The 19,126-nt window shown below is 33.7% G+C and overlaps 2 protein-coding genes across 6 annotated transcripts in view; one reads left to right on the plus strand and one right to left on the minus strand.

The window, feature by feature from the left end:
• LOC127735673 (kinase non-catalytic C-lobe domain-containing protein 1-like) overlaps nucleotides 1–19,126 on the plus strand; it is a 66,566-nt gene that overhangs the window by 29,438 nt on the left and 18,002 nt on the right. For all 5 annotated transcript variants that reach the window (XM_052245922.1, XM_052245921.1, XM_052245924.1 and 2 more), the window contains 3 exons: nucleotides 4,108–5,837; nucleotides 6,642–7,329; nucleotides 10,253–10,385. In XM_052245922.1, the coding sequence (XP_052101882.1) occupies nucleotides 4,108–5,837; nucleotides 6,642–7,329; nucleotides 10,253–10,385 (2,551 nt within the window). The remainder of the gene's footprint in view (nucleotides 1–4,107; nucleotides 5,838–6,641; nucleotides 7,330–10,252; nucleotides 10,386–19,126) is intronic.
• Nucleotides 15,185–18,964, minus strand: LOC127735683 (uncharacterized). The gene is made up of 4 exons (XM_052245943.1): nucleotides 17,985–18,964; nucleotides 16,804–17,051; nucleotides 16,052–16,211; nucleotides 15,185–15,548 (listed from the first exon to the last, which is right to left on the minus strand). The coding sequence occupies exons 1-4, from the start codon at nucleotides 18,868–18,870 to the stop codon at nucleotides 15,304–15,306; spliced, it is 1,539 nt and encodes a 512-aa protein (XP_052101903.1). The 5' UTR covers nucleotides 18,871–18,964; the 3' UTR covers nucleotides 15,185–15,303.

The raw sequence follows: 19,126 nt of genomic DNA on the forward strand, positions 1-19,126 counted from the left end.
TCACAAATATTTCATTAAATCTGTAAAAAAAACACTTTACAATGATCAGTACACCCTATTCATTTCATATGCTACCATAATTTTCTTCTTTAGGATAGTAAGTGGTTCAAATATATGCCAATTGAGACTAAAACTACATGCAAGTTTTCCATTGAAAAGTGAAAAACTGGTCATCAGACCATACTGTCTGCAAAAAAAAGTTGAATTCAAGAGTCCTTTTGCAATTAGACTTCTTGTATCATGACATCTCAGCATAGAAATGAGCAAAAAGTAACAAATTTCCATTTCTTATAGCCTCTGTGTGCATTTTAATATGTAAATATGGGCTACGGCCTAAATCCACTCTAAATAATTCTCAGTCTTACATGGCCTAAGACCATTTTATACTCATGTGGTATGCTTTTTGTAACTTTTCTTTACATTTAAAGTACATTTAATATATATGGAAGAATAATGTATGGTTAAAAAACTTCAAAAACTTCAACTTGGTTGAAAAAAATGCATGTTTATGTAAGGCTTCCCTTAATTCGAAAATCTCTATTTTCAGGCACAGGCTCATATAAATTTGACATTTGAATAGCTGTAATAGATCTGATAAATCAACTGAGTGTTCTGTTGCTTTTAATACTTATTACATTATATTCAAGAGTATTTAAAAAGCAAATTTTTGCAATATTTAAATTTTTTAGGCCAAAATCTTGACAGTTGAAAATATTTGATTTAAACGTCAAAAATAAACATCCAAATTTCAATATTAAAATGGCCCTAGTTTCTATAATATAGATTCTATGGCCATGAAACTTGGCCAACTATCTTATAATTTCCTAAGCTTAGGTCATGCAAAGTTTTATTAAAATTGGTCAAGTCTTTCTATCCTATTAGGTCCAAGGACACAGTTATCGTCCTTTGGTTTTCGTTGTCTACGAATATAGTCCCTAGTGTGAACAGTGTTTAACTTGCATTTTTTTTTGATACACTTTCCCAATTTATTTCTTGATATTTTATGCATGAAATATTAAGTAAGGGGATGAAATTACATGTTAAAAAAATTTGGGTGCTGAATCTTTATGTTAAGTAGTGATTTGGTCCAGTTAAAAAAGGTCAAAAATTAGAATGTCTGAAGCTGTCAAACTGAATTTTAGCCCCCCTTAACACAGAATTGTCAATATTTTGAGTTAGAGCTGGTAGAAGTTTCTATAATTTTGATATTATTTGTATCAATAGTAGTACACTACACTGTAAAAATCTTTTTGAGATAGAGCAGGTGCGATTTTTTTAATTTGAATTTATTGTCTAAAAGAAATGCACTACGAAATAACTGTGTTCTCGGGCCTAAGAGATGAATTCCGTAAATGTAGATTCTGTACTTTGGCAACTTTCCTGAATGGTTTGCTGGTTTCAATTTGTCAAACTCAATAAAAGTAAAGGATTTACATCTTTGTTTGACAGAAATTCTGTTAAAATGTCCCATTTTGCCATTATACGGCTCAAATAAGCATTTTAAAGCAGTTTTCATTTTATGCCTAAGAGCAATGCTGACTTTCTATCTGACAGCTTTTTATGTTCCTGATATTTGTGTTTCTATGCTTAAATCAAATTTAATTAACTATTTGTGAACTCTGAATCTAAAGAAAAGTAGATTATCACAGAAAAAATGTGCAGAATATTTGTATTTATGTCCCTGGTTAAACGGCCTGTTTGATGTATGTGAAATGTGAAGAGCTTTGTACATAAAATCTGTAGTCCATCACAAATATTTCATTAAATCTGTAAAAAAAACACTTTACAATGATCAGTACACCCTATTCATTTCATATGCTACCATAATTTTCTTCTTTAGGATAGTAAGTGGTTCAAATATATGCCAATTGAGACTAAAACTACATGCAAGTTTTCCATTGAAAAGTGAAAAACTGGTCATCAGACCATACTGTCTGCAAAAAAAAGTTGAATTCAAGAGTCCTTTTGCAATTAGACTTCTTGTATCATGACATCTCAGCATAGAAATGAGCAAAAAGTAACAAATTTCCATTTCTTATAGCCTCTGTGTGCATTTTAATATGTAAATATGGGCTACGGCCTAAATCGACTCTAAATAATTTTCAGTCTTACATGGCCTAAGACCATTTTATACTCATGTGGTATGCTTTTTGTAACTTTTCTTTACATTTAAAGTACATTTAATATATATGGAAGAATAATGTATGGTTAAAAAACTTCAAAAACTTCAACTTGGTTGAAAAAAATGCATGTTTATGTAAGGCTTCCCTTAATTCGAAAATCTCTATTTTCAGGCACAGGCTCATATAAATTTGACATTTGAATAGCTGTAATAGATCTGATAAATCAACTGAGTGTTCTGTTGCTTTTAATACTTATTACATTATATTCAAGAGTATTTAAAAAGCAAATTTTTGTAATATTTAAATTTTTTAGGCCAAAATCTTGACAGTTGAAAATATTTGATTTAAACGTCAAAAATAAACATCCAAATTTCAATATTAAAATGGCCCTAGTTTCTATAATATAGATTCTATGGCCATGAAACTTGGCCAACTATCTTATAATTTCCTAAGCTTAGGTCATGCAAAGTTTTATTAAAATTGGTCAAGTCTTTCTATCCTATTAGGTCCAAGGACACAGTTATCGTCCTTTGGTTTTCGTTGTCTACGAATATAGTCCCTAGTGTGAACAGTGTTTAACTTGCATTTTTTTTTGATACACTTTCCCAATTTATTTCTTGATATTTTATGCATGAAATATTAAGTAAGGGGATAAAATTACATGTTAAAAAAATTTGGGTGCTGAATCTTTATGTTAAGTAGTGATTTGGTCCAGTTAAAAAAGGTCAAAAATTAGAATGTCTGAAGCTGTCAAACTGAATTTTAGCCCCCCTTAACACAGAATTGTCAATATTTTGAGTTAGAGCTGGTAGAAGTTTCTATAATTTTGATATTATTTGTATCAATAGTAGTACACTACACTGTAAAAATCTTTTTGAGATAGAGCAGGTGCGATTTTTTTAATTTGAATTTATTGTCTAAAAGAAATGCACTACGAAATAACTGTGTTCTCGGGCCAGGTGAACCATGAATTTCAACGTTCATGGAAGTACAAATTTTCTATAGTCTTGTGTATAGACTTGAGTAAAACCACAAAATCAAATATCAACAAAAATACAATTTTTCCCTAATCCACGAAAATGGTTACACACAAAAATAAATAATCCACAGTATAGCGGAAAATATATTTTAACTGACTTGTAAACTTCAGCTGATTAAAGCAGACTTTGGACACCTATAATCTTGAGATAAAAAATTTGATATTCTTTAATACAAGTACAACCACTAAATGTCTAAATATCTAAATGTCTAAATATCTACATGTTGAAACAAATACTCTAAATAACATTGATTGCAAAGGAGAAGGTACATGAAATGGCTTATTTTGTCATGTTAATTTATGGAAAATAGAATACTGTATGACCACATTTATTAAAAATTGAAATAAAGGCTTCAAGAAATATAAATTTATGCTGGGGCTTTTTCTGAGATGTTACAAAATTGAAAGGACTTCATACTTCATATTTGTCAGATTTTAATCCAGTCCCCCCAAAAAAGGCTTAGTTCATGAATTTTTTTTCGATATATTAACATTGAGCACAAGCATTATCCAAAAAATAATTTCTGCCAGCTATAGGAAAACAGATTTTATTGTACATGTAGGTCAATTTTTCAAATGTAAGTAAGAGATTGTAAGATCAAATGTCCATGGTCAAGCTAAAAAATTAATTTGGATAGTCAAATAATGATAAAATCATGAACTATTGAATAACTATATTAATAACAATATTGGTACATTTAAGCAAATTAACAACAAAGTAGATGTATACGAATAAAATTTGTGTAAACATAGTTACTTATTTCACAATGATGCTTCTATGCTAGATATCTGTTTGATGATATTAAATGCAGTTTGATAAAGCAGATAATTTGGAAAATAAAGTAATCAAGGTTTCTGAAATATAAACTCTGCTACATAAGCTACTAATTTTGATTCTAACTAAAATTTTCATTCACTACTTAATACCTATCTGTATATTTATAGATAGAACAAGAAGAAAATTCTAACAAACATGATGAGACGCAGGAGATTGACATGGGATCAGCTTTCAGACCCATCAAAACTACTGTTGAGTCAGCTTTTGTTCCAAAAAAACCTGTCCCAGTTAAACCGGATGAACCTGCCAAGACCATTCCAACCGCTTACAGATCAACAGCTACACATTTCAAACCTATTGTTTTACATAGAACTGAAACACCAGTCGAAAAGAAAGAAGTCAAAAGGGAAAAAAGTCCTACCAATGATTGTCAACCAAGTGAAAAGGACAAAGAGGTTGTGAAAAAATTAAAAGAATTGAAAAAGAATTTGATGAAGCATAGACAACCGTCTGGTGGAAAAGATGATGAAGCTGAGCCTGGGACACCACCTCGTTCACCAAAGCCAAAATCTAAACAGTATCATAGTCCGAAAAAATCGTCAACACAGAAATTGTCAAATGATGATAGTCATGAAGATAAATCCAATAAGAAAGATGGGATGGGAGCTTTGGAAAATTTATTGTCAGAAGTTCAGAAAAGAGGCACACAAGTGGATACTGATACTTTGGCGTCTGCTATTGCTCAGCATTTACAAAATTATATGGGTAAATCAGAACAAAAACCTTCACAGGTAGATACAGCTGACTGGGTTCAGAATCAGAATAATCAGTTTATGACTCCACAAATGCCGCCACCACAGATGTGGCCAAATTTAAATATTCCATCACAATTTCAGCAACATATTGTAGGACAAACTGTGACGTTACCACAGTATGGAGGTGGAATGGTACCAGGTTATCCCATGCAAGTTCAGTTACAACAAGATCCAAGAACAGGGTTTGTGCAGTTGGTACCTGTTGGAATGCCTGTACCATTTCCACAGCCAACGGTAAATGATTATGGATATTTATCAGATTCTGCAAAAAGTCAGAAAATGCATGGAAACTTTACTGTGTTAAATCAATCTCCTCTAAATACTAGTGGTGATTTGGATAGTTCACCAAATGCTAGTAGGTCAGGAAGACCTGGCAGAGCAGCTAAAAATCTTTTACAAAAAACTGCTAACATGAGAGCTAAGAACACAGGGAGAGTGCATAGTGCTCGACATGTAGATCATTCAGCAGAAACTAGCAATCTATGGAGATCTAAATCTGCACATATTTTAAATGATGAACATTTTCATTCTGATGGTGAAGCTATGAAAAGACATTCTAGTCATCTGTCAGCATTTGAGATCAAACCAGGATCTTCCTATGATGATACTGTTCTTCACAGGAACAATCATCAAAACATTCAGTTTGACTCGTTACAACGTTCTAGCAATCAACACATACCTCATAAACAATCAGGGGCAGATAATCAGGTGTCTATGCAGCCACCTATTTCTGAATCCCAGTCATCTTCCCCGTCTGCTTCTAAAGATAGCGGTATCAGTAGCGTGAATGGTGCTTATAAACCTCCTGCCGCAGGAAGTATGGTTGAACGATTATTGAATAACGTCCATAGTTCTCAACAGGAGAAATTGGGACGTGTTATTCACTTGTTAAGGGAGGAATTTGCATTTGATGGTTATATGGAAAATGGTGTGGAGGATTTAGCAACTGCTGAATATATAGCTTCTTTAGGAAACCTTAAGTGGGAAACCTTTGCTAGTGCAATAACTGAGAAATACTGTGACATTTATTGGGCCCCAGATTTGTTGATGAGTCTGTATGATTCAGTCAATGCATCTAACAGGTAAGGTTGTTTGTAAGATTGATTTTTACCTGTTAACCCCTCTTTGGGGTCACACTTGGAATTTAACCACTTGTTAACACATATGATTTAAAAAAGATGTGGGTTAAGCATCATATTGATCATGCAAAATAATAAGTACTTACAAGTAAGAATAACTAGTGCATTAAACTTTAAGATATACCCTGTATTAAATATTTGATGTCTTCATAACTGTCAAATCAGGCAATTTTTGCCTGCTTTTATATTTGTTACTGTTCAACAATGTGCAAAAAAGTGAGATTAATTATTAAAAATTCAGGGAATACTGCAGTCAAAATTAAAATGTGAGGTTTTATTTTTGCAAAATCTATTTCATTACAATTTTGTAATAATAAAAAATTATGAATTTACAGTCTTCATGAACAATTTGTGATGAAGTCATATTCCTGACTTGGTACATTCATTTTGATTCCTACTATGAATATTTTGCATTACCATTTTTATTTAGTTGTGACTTTGAATTTATTCATCTTGCACAGCCAAACTAGTTCCACATAGCAAGAGTTGTTGTACCTGACTTGGTATGTTCAGAAATAATGCTTTGTTACCACAAAAAGTCATACTAATATAAATGAGGCTGAATTTCACCACAAGTAATTAACTGTACATACAAATAAAATATATTTGGTAAATTAACCATATTAATAAAACATTAAATAATTATTTGACATGTACAAGATTTAAAAACAAGTAAGGTATCTAAGGAAGTACATTGTATATATAATATATTTCTTCAGATATGTCATGAACTTTTCTCTTTTATAGATCACCTCAGGTTCCGCCTACTGTCTTAGAACCTTCTGTTCAGGTTCAAAACCAAAGAGATCTTCCTAGTCAAAGAACAATGTCACTTCATCAACGGTTACATCAACCTGAAACATCAGATTCAACAGACAATGAAAATTACGAAAGGAGGCGTAGACCTCGACGTAAACATCACCACGACAAATCTAAAAGTTCATCATTTAATAATGTGTCGGAACAAAATGTGCCAAATAATATCGATAGGCTTAGTGATGATACCTTAGTGTCGGATAATTCTAATGATAAACTAATGGAAAGGGAGATAACTCCGAACAGGGATGTTAGCAAGAGTAATATTCCAACAGAAAATAATCATGTGCGAACATTGGGAAATAATTCTGATAGTCAACGGAGTTATCGTTCACATGATTCAACAGAGGAAAGCAACAAATCAGATAGTCAAACTGAAAAATCTGAACATGGGATTTATCGTAAAAATAAGAAAACAAATCAAAATCGTGTGTTTTCTGCTGATAGTGGAATGTTAAGTAAGGGAAGTAATTTGACTTGTCATCTTTCTCAGCTATCATTAGTGGATAATGTACGAACAGAGATTCCACTGCATACAAGGAAATGTAATGTTGTATACCATTATGCTACAATGCAGTTAAATTTTTCATCAGAGATGGAAAAATTTGTTCAGAGTATAGTAAGTGTATTATGTATAAACTTTTAATAAACATCACAGTACCCAAATTGTACCCATTTTGCCAAAAAAGCAGTGGAAATCTTGAAAGTTTTCATACAGACAAAATAATTTGTATTTTTATAATTTGCCATCATGCATGTCTTTCAACATAGCTAGATATATTTAGATTTGCACAAAACGGTCATAATATATATCAACAGATGAAGTATCTCTAGAATAAAGTAAAATTGATGGAAACGTCAAATGCGACGTCCACAAAAAGTCAACTTTAAAAATGAGCAATAAAAAATATGTCTGAGGCATCTATTTCTTGCGAAACCGCCTCAGTGGTCTCATGGTAAAATTGTTAGTGAGATTTTATGATCTGTCATGTTATTGTCAAGTCCTAAAATGTTAATTCAGCATGCAGGAAATTTTCAAGAATTTGCCATTTCTCCCTACTAAACACTTTTTGCCCCTATATATATTCCTTTATAAAATATTGTGGTTGAAATTGTTCTTTTCGAGGTACATGGGTATAATTACTTGAATTTTTCTAGCTACGTATGATGTCATTCAGCTGCTTGTAGTTAAAACAAATTAATTATTCAAAAACCAAACTTGTGCCACTTATAAATTTCTTCGATGGCTGCAGCAGAATTGGCTTTTCTGAATTAAGTTAAAACTAGAAAAAAATGTATTTGAAGGTAATAAATGAAGATCTTGAGGTAAATTATGCATGTACAGGAAGACATTAGCATGATATAATCAAGAAATATTGGAATCAAGGATGTGGGCCATTGGGCAGACAGTTCAACAAACATTTTGCAAAAGCTAAAAATTGCATGTTGTGTTTTTTTTGTTGCATGTAGGGATATTTTTAATTCATAATTTAATGTATTAAAACTAATTTTTTCAGCCCAGATGGCCCATATCAGAACCAATAAGGTTCAAAAAGTTTATGCAGCAGGGAATTATTTAATATTGTATAGCTGCTAGATATATATTTTTTCCATATATATTTTTAGGTAATAAGGAAAGTGGTGTTTCATATAAAAATTAACTGGCACTTTTATATATCATCACAGTCCTTAATCCAATGATTTTTAAGATAACAGTCCAAGTTTAAATATTTAAATAGTGAGAAAAGTATCTGATATTTAAGGGAAATAAAATCACTTGTTTTCAATTTTTCAGCAATCCATAATTTAACAGATATATTAATTACCAATAGCCAGTTCATTGTGGGTTTTTATTACAGAAATACTTGATTCAAAGTTGTATATATCAAACAAAATTAACATTAATTAAATTCAACATCACTCAGCAGAAGTTGATATTTTCTGAAAATACTGTCCTTAGAAAAATATGTTATATGAGTGGCCATTTGCATTATTATGAAGAATATTATTAATAAGATGCTTGGAAGGTTGAGATTTTTTTCTTACCATGTATAGAAAGTTAATGAAATCTACAATTTTGATGAGATTTTTTAAACATAACAATACTAAAAACAACGATAATCACTAAATGTATTAAACGCTTTTTAGCATTTTTGTCGAGCCTGCGACTTTTGTCGCAGAAAGCTCGACATAGGGATAGCGATCCGGCGGCGGCGGCGGCGTTAGCTAACTTCTTAAAAGCTTTATATTTTAGAAAATGGAAGACCTGGATGCTTCATACTTTGTATATGGATGCCTCATGTTACGAAGTTTCCGTCAGTCACATGTCCAATGTCCTTGACCTCATTTTCATGGTTCAGTGACTACTTGAAAAAAAAGTTCAGATTTTTTGTAATGTTAAATTCTCTCTTATTATAAGTAATAGGATAACTATATTTGGTATGTGCGTACCTTGCAAGGTCCTCATGCCCGTCAGACAGTTTTCACTTTACCTCGACCTCATTTCATGGATCAGTGAACAAGGTTAAGTTTTTGTGGTCAAGTCCATATCTCAGATACTATAAGCAATAGGTCTAGTATATTCGGTGTATGGAAGGACTGTAAGGTGTACATGTCCAACTGGCAGGTGTCATCTGACCTTGACCTCATTTTCATGGTTCAGTGGTTATAGTTAAGTTTTTGTGTTTTGGTCTGTTTTTCTTATACTGTATGCAATAGGTCTACTATATTTGGTGTATGGAATGATTGTAAGGTGTACATGTCTAGCTGGCAGGTGTCATCTGACCTTGACCTCATTTTCATGGTTCAGTGGTCAAAGTTAAGTTTTTGAGTTTTGGTCTTTTTTTCTAATACTGCATGCAATAGGTCAGCTATATTTGGTGTATGGAATGATTGTAAGGTGTACATGTCTAGCTGGCAGGTGTCATCTTACCTTGACCTCATTTTCATGGTTCAGTGGTCAAAGTTAAGTTTTTGAGTTTTGGTCTTTTTTTCTAATACTATATGCAATAGTTCAACTATATTTGGTGTATGGAAATATTTTATGATCTATATGTCAGTCACGCAGGTTTTATTTGACCTTGACCTCATTTTCAAGGTTCATTGCTCAGTGTTAAGTTTTTGTGTTTTCGTCTGTTTTTCTTTAACTATAAGCAATAGGTCAACTATATTTGTTGTATGGAAGAATTGTTAGCTGTACATGCCTGCCTAGCATGGTTCATCTGACCTTGACCTCATTTTCATGGTTCATTGGTCAATGTTTAGTTTACTTGGTTAATGTTAAGTTTATGTGACAGTTGTAATAAAGCTTTATATTTAGGACTATCAACATAATATCAATGATTAGTAAAGAAGGCGAGACATTTCAGTGTGTGCACTCTTGTTTAATGTTAAGTTTGATTTTTGATAGTTAGCTAGTTTAAAAAATATACACTGTGTCTGTGTTTCATATTTATCAAATTCTTCCATTAAACAGTGGTTTCTGCTGAAATAAAAGCAAATTACAGATATTGACTTACATGACTTATGACTTACCTTTATAGGATGAAGAAAATGCCAGTTCATTGCAGTCAGAGTTATCTGCTCTTGAACAGCAAGTAATGATGGAGAAAAGACAGAAGAAGAAAACACAAAATTTTTACTTTAAACTGACAGAAAGTTCAAAATCGGATAAAGGTAATGCCCTTTTCTTTTCTTTTCTTTCTTCTTTTTAAACTCCTCTGACAAGCCTGGGTTATTATTCTTTGATTAAGTGATATCCACAGATTGAATATCAAGACAAATGTAGGTTATTTTGAGGTGTATACTCTTCATTTAAGAAGTTCAAATTACTGAAATTCTTAGCAGATTTTTATGAAATTTATATCAAAAGGTTTATATCAGTGATGTCCTTACATCAAGTTTTAAAATCAGTTATGTCAACTGGTTTTATAGGATTTATGTTCCTAGGAAATGTAATTTTTATGGAAAATTGCATTAAAAGCCTTCACGTTTATCTTAGGCCAATATTTCTTGTCATTTTTATAATAAATCTAGGTTTATATCTGAAATTTTTTCAAAAGAGTTATAAAATTGGCATTGATCAACTATTTTTTCAGAAGTTATGCACCTTTATATGTTCTGCGGCAGATGACATTGTTTTCATTTATTTCAATACTATAATGGATATTGCAGTAAAAGCATTGTGAACTAAGTTTTATTAAATTAAATGTTATTTTAGGATGACACATGTGTAAAAGTTACTTTAGAATAATTATTTCTTACTAAAAAAACTCAGTATAAGACGTAAGTTTTGATTTAACAACAAAATCTTTAGGCAAAACATTACTAAATGACTGGAGTCCTATACATTTTACACACACCACTATTTATCGATGTATAACAAAGCATATTAATACAGCTATCCGACAACACTTTATGAATTGCAACTACAGTGCCCCATTGTTTAATTATTTTTATTCTATTGTGGTGCTCATTTGATAAGGTATGAGTTTATAAAAGTATTAATTTATGGTAATTCCTCAATTTATAAGATTGAAATTTTCAAAAACTATAAAATTTCGGATCAACTGGAGTATACGGAAGAAATAGTTCTCATCAGCGGATTATTATGAGTGAATCGGCGTTCCATTTAATGGCTAATACGGACACATGGACACATGGACACATTGACACATCGACACATCGACATATAGACACATCGACATATAGACACATCGACATATAGACACATCGACACATCGACATATAGACACATCGACACATTGACATATAGACACATCAACACATCGACATATAGACACATCGACACATCGACACATTGACATTTTGAATTACTAGTATCTCAAATATATCGACATATAGACACATCGACATATAGACATTTTGAATTACTAGTATCTCAAATATATCGACATATAGACATATCGACACATCGACATATAGACACTTCGACACATCGCCATATAGACACATCGACACATCGACATATAGACACATCGACACATCGACACATTGACATTTTGAATTACTAGTATCTCAAATATTTGTTTGTTTGTTTGTTTTGTTTTGCTACGTAGGTAGTGTCAATTGGCAAACTAACGCCGTAGGCTATGTCAAAGAGCAATATAGCGCCGTAGGCTGTGTATAAGAGCAATCAAAGTTAGGGTTAAGGTTAGAGTAAGGGTTAGGGTTAGGGCTAGGGTTAGGGCTAGGGTTAGGGTAAGGGTAAGGGTAAGGGTAAGGGTAAGGGTAAAGGTGAGGGTAAGGGTAAGGGTTAGGGTAAGGGTAAGGGTAAGGGTTAGGGTTCATATTAGGGTTTAGCCTTATCCTGCACCGTAGGTTTTTGCAAATAGTACTATAGCTACGTAGGTAGTGGCAATAGGCAAACTAGCACCGTAGGCTGTGACTTACATCAATCTTACGCTGTAAGCTGTGTTAATTAGCAATCTATCGACGTAAGCTACATACAACTACTTTGGTTGTGTCAAAAGGCATTCTAACGCCGTAGGCTACATACAACTATGTTGGTTGTGTCAAAAGGCATTCTAACGCCGTAGGCTACATACAACTACGTTGGTTGTTTCAAATGGCAATTTAACGCCGTAGACTATGTCAAAGAGCAATATGGCGCCGTAGGCTGTGTCAAAGAGCAATCTAGCGCCATAGGCTGTGTCAAAGAGCAATCTAGCGCCGTAGGCTGTGTATAAGAGCAATCTAAGTTAAGGTTAATGTTAGGGCAATCTAACGCCGTAGGCTATGTCAAAAAGCAATCTAGCGCCATAGGCTGTGTCAAAGAGCAATATAGCGCCGTAGGCTGTGTATAAGAGCCATCCTAGTTAGGGTTAAGGTTAGGGTTAAAGAAAGGGTTAGGGTAAGGGTTAGGGCTAGGGTTTATGGTAGGATTAGGGTTAGGTTATGGTTTATGTTAGGGTTTAGCGTTATCTTGTACCATAGGTTTCTTCAAAGTGTATTACATCTTTATCTCAAATATGTCTTTGTTTGTTTTTTTTGTTTTGCTACGTAGGTAGTGTCAATTAGTAAACTATCGCCGTAGGCTGTGACAAACGTCAATCTTACGCCGTAGGCTGAGTTAATTAGCAATCTGTCGCCGTATAAGCTACATACAATTACGTTGTTTGTTTCAAATGGCAATCTAACGCTGTAGGCTACATACAACTACGTTGGTTGTGTCAAATGGCAATCTAACGCCGTAGGTTACATACAACTACGTTGGTTGTGTCAAATGGCAACCTAACGCTGTAGGCTATGTCAAAAACCAATCTAGCGCTGTAGGCTGTGTCAAAGAGCAATCTAGCGCCGTAGGCTGTGTATAAGAGCACTCTTAGTTAGGGTTCAAGTTAAGGGTTAGGGTCAGGGTTAGGGTTAGGGTTTATGTTATGGTTTAGCATTATCTTGTACCATAGGTTTGTTCAAAGTGTACTACAGCTATATCTCAAATATTTGTTTGTTTGTTTGTTTTGTTTTGCTACGTAGGTAGTGTCAATTGGCAAACTAGCACCGTAGGCTGTGACTTACATCAATCTTACGCTGTAAGCTGTGTTAATTAGCAATCTATCGACGTAAGCTACATACAACTACGTTGGTTGTTTCAAATGGCAATTTAAAGCCGTAGACTATGTCAAAGAGCAATCTGGCGCCGTAGGCTGTGTCAAAGAGCAATCTAGCGCCGTAGGCTGTGTCAAAGAGCAATCTAGCGCCGTACGCTGTGTATAAGAGCAATCTTAGTTAAGGTTAATGTAAGGGCAATCTAACGCCGAAGGCTACGTCAAAAAGCAATCTAGCGCCATATGCTGTGCCAAAGAGCAATATAGCGCCGTAGGCTGTGTATAAGAGCCATCCTAGCTAGGGTTAAGGTTAGGGTTAAAGAAAGGGTTTGGGTTAGGGTTAGGGTTAGGGTTTATGTTAGGATTAGGGTTAGGTTATAGTTTATGTTAGGGTTTAGCATTATCTTGTACCACAGGTTTCTTCAAAGTGTACTACAGCTTTATCTCAAATATTTGTTAGTTTGTTTGTTTTCTTTTGCTACGTAGTTAGTGTCAATTGGTAAACTTTCACCGTAGGCTGTGACAAACACCAATCTTACGCCGTAGGCTGTGTTAGTTAGCAATCTATCGCCGTATAAGCTACATACAATTACGTTGTTTGTGTCAAATGTCATTCTAACGCTGTAGGCTACATACAACTACGTTGGTTGTGTCAAATGGCATTCTAACGCCGTAGGCTACATAAAACTACGTTGGTTGTGTCAAATGGCAATTTAACGCCGTAGGCTATGTCTAAAACCAATCTAGCGTCGTAGGCTGTGTCAAAGAGCACTCTAGCGCCGTAGGCTGTGTATAAGAGCACTCTTAGTTAGGGTTCAAGTTAGAGTTAGGGTTAGGGTTAGGGTTTATGTTAGGGTTTAGCATTATATTGTACTATAGGTTTGTTCAAAGTGTACTACAGCTATATCTCAAATATTTATTTGTTTGTTTGTTTAGTTTTGCTACGTAGGTAGTGTCAGTTGGCAAACTATTGACGTTGGCTGTGACAAACATCAATCTTACGCCGTAGGCTGTGTTAATTAGCAATCTATGGCCATATAAGCTACATACAATTACGTTGTTTGTGTCAAATGGCAATTTAACGCTGTAGGCTACATACAACTACGTTGGTTGTGTCAAATGGCATTCTAACGCCGTAGGCTACATACAACTACGTTGGTTGTGTCAAATGGCAATCTAACGCCGTAGTCTATGTCAAAAACCAATCTATCGCAGTAGGCTGTGCCAAAGAGCAAGCTAGCGCCGTATGCTGTGTATAAGAGCAATCTTAGATAGGGTTCAGGTTAGGGTTAGGGTTAGGGTTAGTGTTCATGTTAGGGTTTAGCATTATTTTGTATCATTGTTTTTTTCAAAGTGTACTACAGCTATATCTCAAATATTTGTTTGTTTGTTTGTTTTGTTTTGCTACGTAGGTAGTGTCAATTCGCAAACTATCGCCGTAGGCTGTGTCAAACATCAACCGTAAGCCGTAGTCTGCTTTAAATAGCAATGTACCACAGTAGGCTACATACAATTAGGTCGGTTGTGTCAAATGGTAATCTAACGCCTTGGGCTGTGTCAAAGAGAAATATAGTTAATGTAACGGTTTGAGGTAAGGGTTACGATTTCGGTTACTGGTAAAGGTTATGGTTAAGATATGTTTATGATTACAATTTAGGATTAATGTTATGAAAAGATATCTTAACAATGTATACTGTGTCAATAGGTATTCTTACGCCGTAGGCTGTATCAACGTCAAACATCAATTTAAAGGCGTCGGCTGATTTAAAGAGCAATGTATCAACATATGCTGTATCACACATCAATCTAGCACCACAGGCTGTACGACGAATTATATATGGAAAACTGCAACAAATAAAAGGCAATACAAATCTTTTATTACACATGTTACATAATATCACCAATGTGATTTGAAAACACATTGCCTTGTCACATTCCAATATTTATTTTACATTATTTCTAATGATTACATTCTGGTTTCAGTACATATATGACATACAAGTTGCATTCATTCCTCGTGAAATTTTTTAACAAAACCAGTCAACAATTTCATCGTGCTGTGGATGACTAGGAAGAGACATCATTATAAGATTTCCATCAGTTTCCTTCTTAGACTTAAAACGAATCATATAATCATCTACGGAAATGTCTACCTTTTTAAGAATTTCATTTGGCATTTGTCCTGGGGATGCTTTTAAGAAAATTTCTTTCCTAGGTTTTCCAACTTTATGCAGCATACCAGCACCTTCTCTTTCCAATTCTTCAAGTTCATCTACAAATGTTTGTACAAATTTAACATGTAATAGGTTGACTTTGAAAAACACAGAAATAACTCGAACTTAGATTATTTTATTATCTCAAAAAAAAAAAAACAGTAGAAATTTATGGTATAAACTACTTCCAATATTTTTTTTTTTTTTTTTTTTCTTTATTTGTAACACATTCTCCTACATTTTTGTTACAGTCAGGATGTACTCCGCAGTTTTCCAATTGTAATTTTTAGGTTATTTAGTATCATATTTAATTCAGTTACAAAGGTTTTTGATTACTAAATGATATGTTTTAGATGACCTATAATATGCTAAAATTAGCTTGACCGTAATTAGGAATTAAATACATCTACTCATATTAACCAAACGTGTAATACGTACGATTTGGTACAGAATCAGCAATTTATTAACATTAAATCATTTGTTATACAGGATTGTTCATATTATTTTTACCTTTTTCTATATGCATGACTACAATTAAAAAAAAATAATATACAACACTTACGAATAACACTATCCTTCAACGATCCATACAGTTTTCTTTGTAAGCACCTCAAAGAAATCACAGGTCCCTCACTGGAAACAATAGCCTTAATCACTCTGATCTTGAAAGACATCACTTTCTTTAATTTCACTGAATCAGTCTGCTGAAGCGTGTTCAATGCCTGAAATATATTCATGTACGCAACATTCATTAATTTATACATACTATTAAACCGTACTACATTAAATAACACAAAACTAGACATTGCTTTTATCATTGAACCTACATCCTGGAGAACGTATAGGTTCTCCGTGTATATAACATGTACATTTCTGTAAATAAATTTTGTGCCTGTGCAACGTTCCGGTGAAGATACTTTTCAACATTTTAAATTGGAATAACTTGTGAATACTTTAACATTATTAAAAACAAATCAGTTATGGGAACACATCTAGCTGTGTGTGCTCCAACGTTGGAGGGATCTACATAAATCGTAGGCTGTGTTTCAGGCCATCTAGCGACATAGATTAGGGTGGGTGTTTAGTGTTACGGTTTGGCTTTAAGCTCACAATAGTTACATACATGTTTATAGAACTTTTGTTAAAATCGCTAATTACATAACATCGTTAACCATGGAAATTAATATGACTAAACAACAAGCATACGATGGACGTGTGTTTGGTTCCTTTTTACTGACATTAAAGAACTAAACCGCAAAAGTATTTGTACATTTTGTATGTTTTATATTTGGGACATTTTTAGAGAATATATACCTGTGCGAATACTGCTTTCTGGCCAGCCATGAAACAATACAGCTTCCTTCCACACCTCAACGATTCAACAGTTATTTTAGTATCGTTTACAACTTCAGTTTTAGTTAAGGTAGCTCTGATATAAGATGACGTAATCTGTAGGGCGGCTGCCAGTCTTATAACATGTATTGTGTCTTTGCTAGTGGTCATGCATAAATTAGTCTGTGTAGCTGATAAGTTATGATTCTCTTTTTCCTCTTCATCTAATTCTGAAACAATATTTTATAACATTTAATGTAAAAAGGCCACATCTTCTCTATAAAAGTAACATTATAATCCTTTTACATTTATATCTTATTCCAATTAACAACATGAACAACATAATTTACATTTAAATTATTTTTTTTTTTCCTTTAAAAAGGCATGCATTTATTTGTATCATGGAATTAGCTACATAGTGTACAAAATACAGGTATACACATATATGTTTGCTTTATATTTACTTTTATTACAAATAAAGTCTCCTGTTACCCCGCTTCAATGTTAAGCAAGCGGTAATGTGTATATTTTTTTTTATCAGTAACAGTTCATTTTGTGGTTCTCTTCGCGGTACGCGTTCAAACTATGTAGAATTCTTAAAGAAATAAGAGACAATTATTTAGAATACATATTCAGGTGTTGGGAGTAAATTTCTGAATAAAAACAATTTATATGTACATTGACGGAAAATATAAAATTTATTTTTACTGTAGTCTAAACAACATACATGTAGGAAAAAAGATCGGCAAGCCTCGTTTTTGCTCTATTTCTAAAGATCTGACAAATAAATAAAGAGCCTCATTTTTGCTCTGTTTCTAAAGCTGTTACAAATAAATTTTATATTTTCCGACAATGCACATTTATTGAAAAAAGTAGGTATTTGAAATTTTGAAGGACATAACCGGTATCCGTTTGTGCAGTCAAGTTAGCAGTCCTAAAACAGGGGCGGGTCCAGGTGAGGGCGTAATGGTCCTACGCCCCCCCTCCTTTTCAAAAAATTTTTTTTTATGTTTTTTTAGCAAAAAAAAGTCCAGAAATTTTTTCTCTGAGCGTAGCGAGGCGAAAGATTTCATTCTACCGCTTTCAAATATACTAGAAACGCCCCTGGAAAATATAAACATTTTACAGAAGTTACTCTTAATAAACACATATAACATATTTACCTGACACCTCCATGTACTTGTCGTTTAATAAATCTGCATACGAATCAACCATTTCATCATATTCCTTTTGTGCATCTTCCGACAAGTAGTACTCTTTCCCGTCTTGATGATTGAGGTACATTTTGTAATACACCTCATCAAAATCTTTCATTCCACTTTTACTTAGTTCTGCAAAATTCTCTTTTACAACTTTTGTGGGGAACAGTAATGGCCTTGACACCATGAAAAGAAATCTGTCCAGGAAACCATCCATCCCTGTGAAACAAGCCATTTCAGACAACAAAGGGTGAGGCTGTATGAAAAGACACAAGGACATAGAAGTTCTCTTGAATCCTCGACTCCCATTTGACAAATCAACAAAATCTCCTTTACCGCTCCATAATTTACAAAGATAGGATCTTTCGGATTCCCCTTTCAGTTGCTTAGCATTCACAGATGCCAGGAATCTGTGACCTTCATCTGTTGTAATTAAACCTACACCTCCAGAGGCTATTTGGTGCCTTTGAAGGCCTGCTGTCGTATATGACTCTGTTGATAACTTTTTTCCAGTTTTTTCCAAGATATTATTCATTACCGGCTCTATTACATTTTCATATGTTATACTTTTGCCACCTCCAGGATCACAAACGGCTAAAAGGTATAAATTCGTGCTAGTTGTAAAACCATTGGATTGTCCTTTTATTCTTGTCTTCGGTCCTAGAAGAGCTGCTGTCATGGACAGAAGGGCTGGAACAGTTAGAAACAAAGAACAATTTTTTCCTTTTTCAAATAATCTTAGCCAGTTCAGAACGTCCTCTTCAAATATTTCAGACCAATCAATTCTAGACGAATAAGCAGATCTGTATGTTTCAAATGCATCGCACTGTGAAAGCTTTGAACACGCCATGACGGTAAATTCAAACACGATTCAAATGAACGTTGTTATTACAAAGCCTTATGACGTCGTTTTTTTCTGGGAAAATCAGACAGTACTATTTGAAGACAATGCTGTCAATGACGTTTTGCTTTGATTCAAAACTGTAGAAAATGAAGGGTGAAGCGGCACCGGGGATGAGGATATTTATCAGCACCATTTTACTTACAACAGAGACTTGTATATCATTTATGAGGGAATATGGGTTGTTAAAGCCAGAAATTACTTG

The sequence above is a fragment of the Mytilus californianus genome, unplaced genomic scaffold, assembly GCF_021869535.1.
Source record: "Mytilus californianus isolate M0D057914Y unplaced genomic scaffold, xbMytCali1.0.p SCAF_3, whole genome shotgun sequence".
Classification (NCBI taxonomy): domain Eukaryota; kingdom Metazoa; phylum Mollusca; class Bivalvia; order Mytilida; family Mytilidae; genus Mytilus; species Mytilus californianus.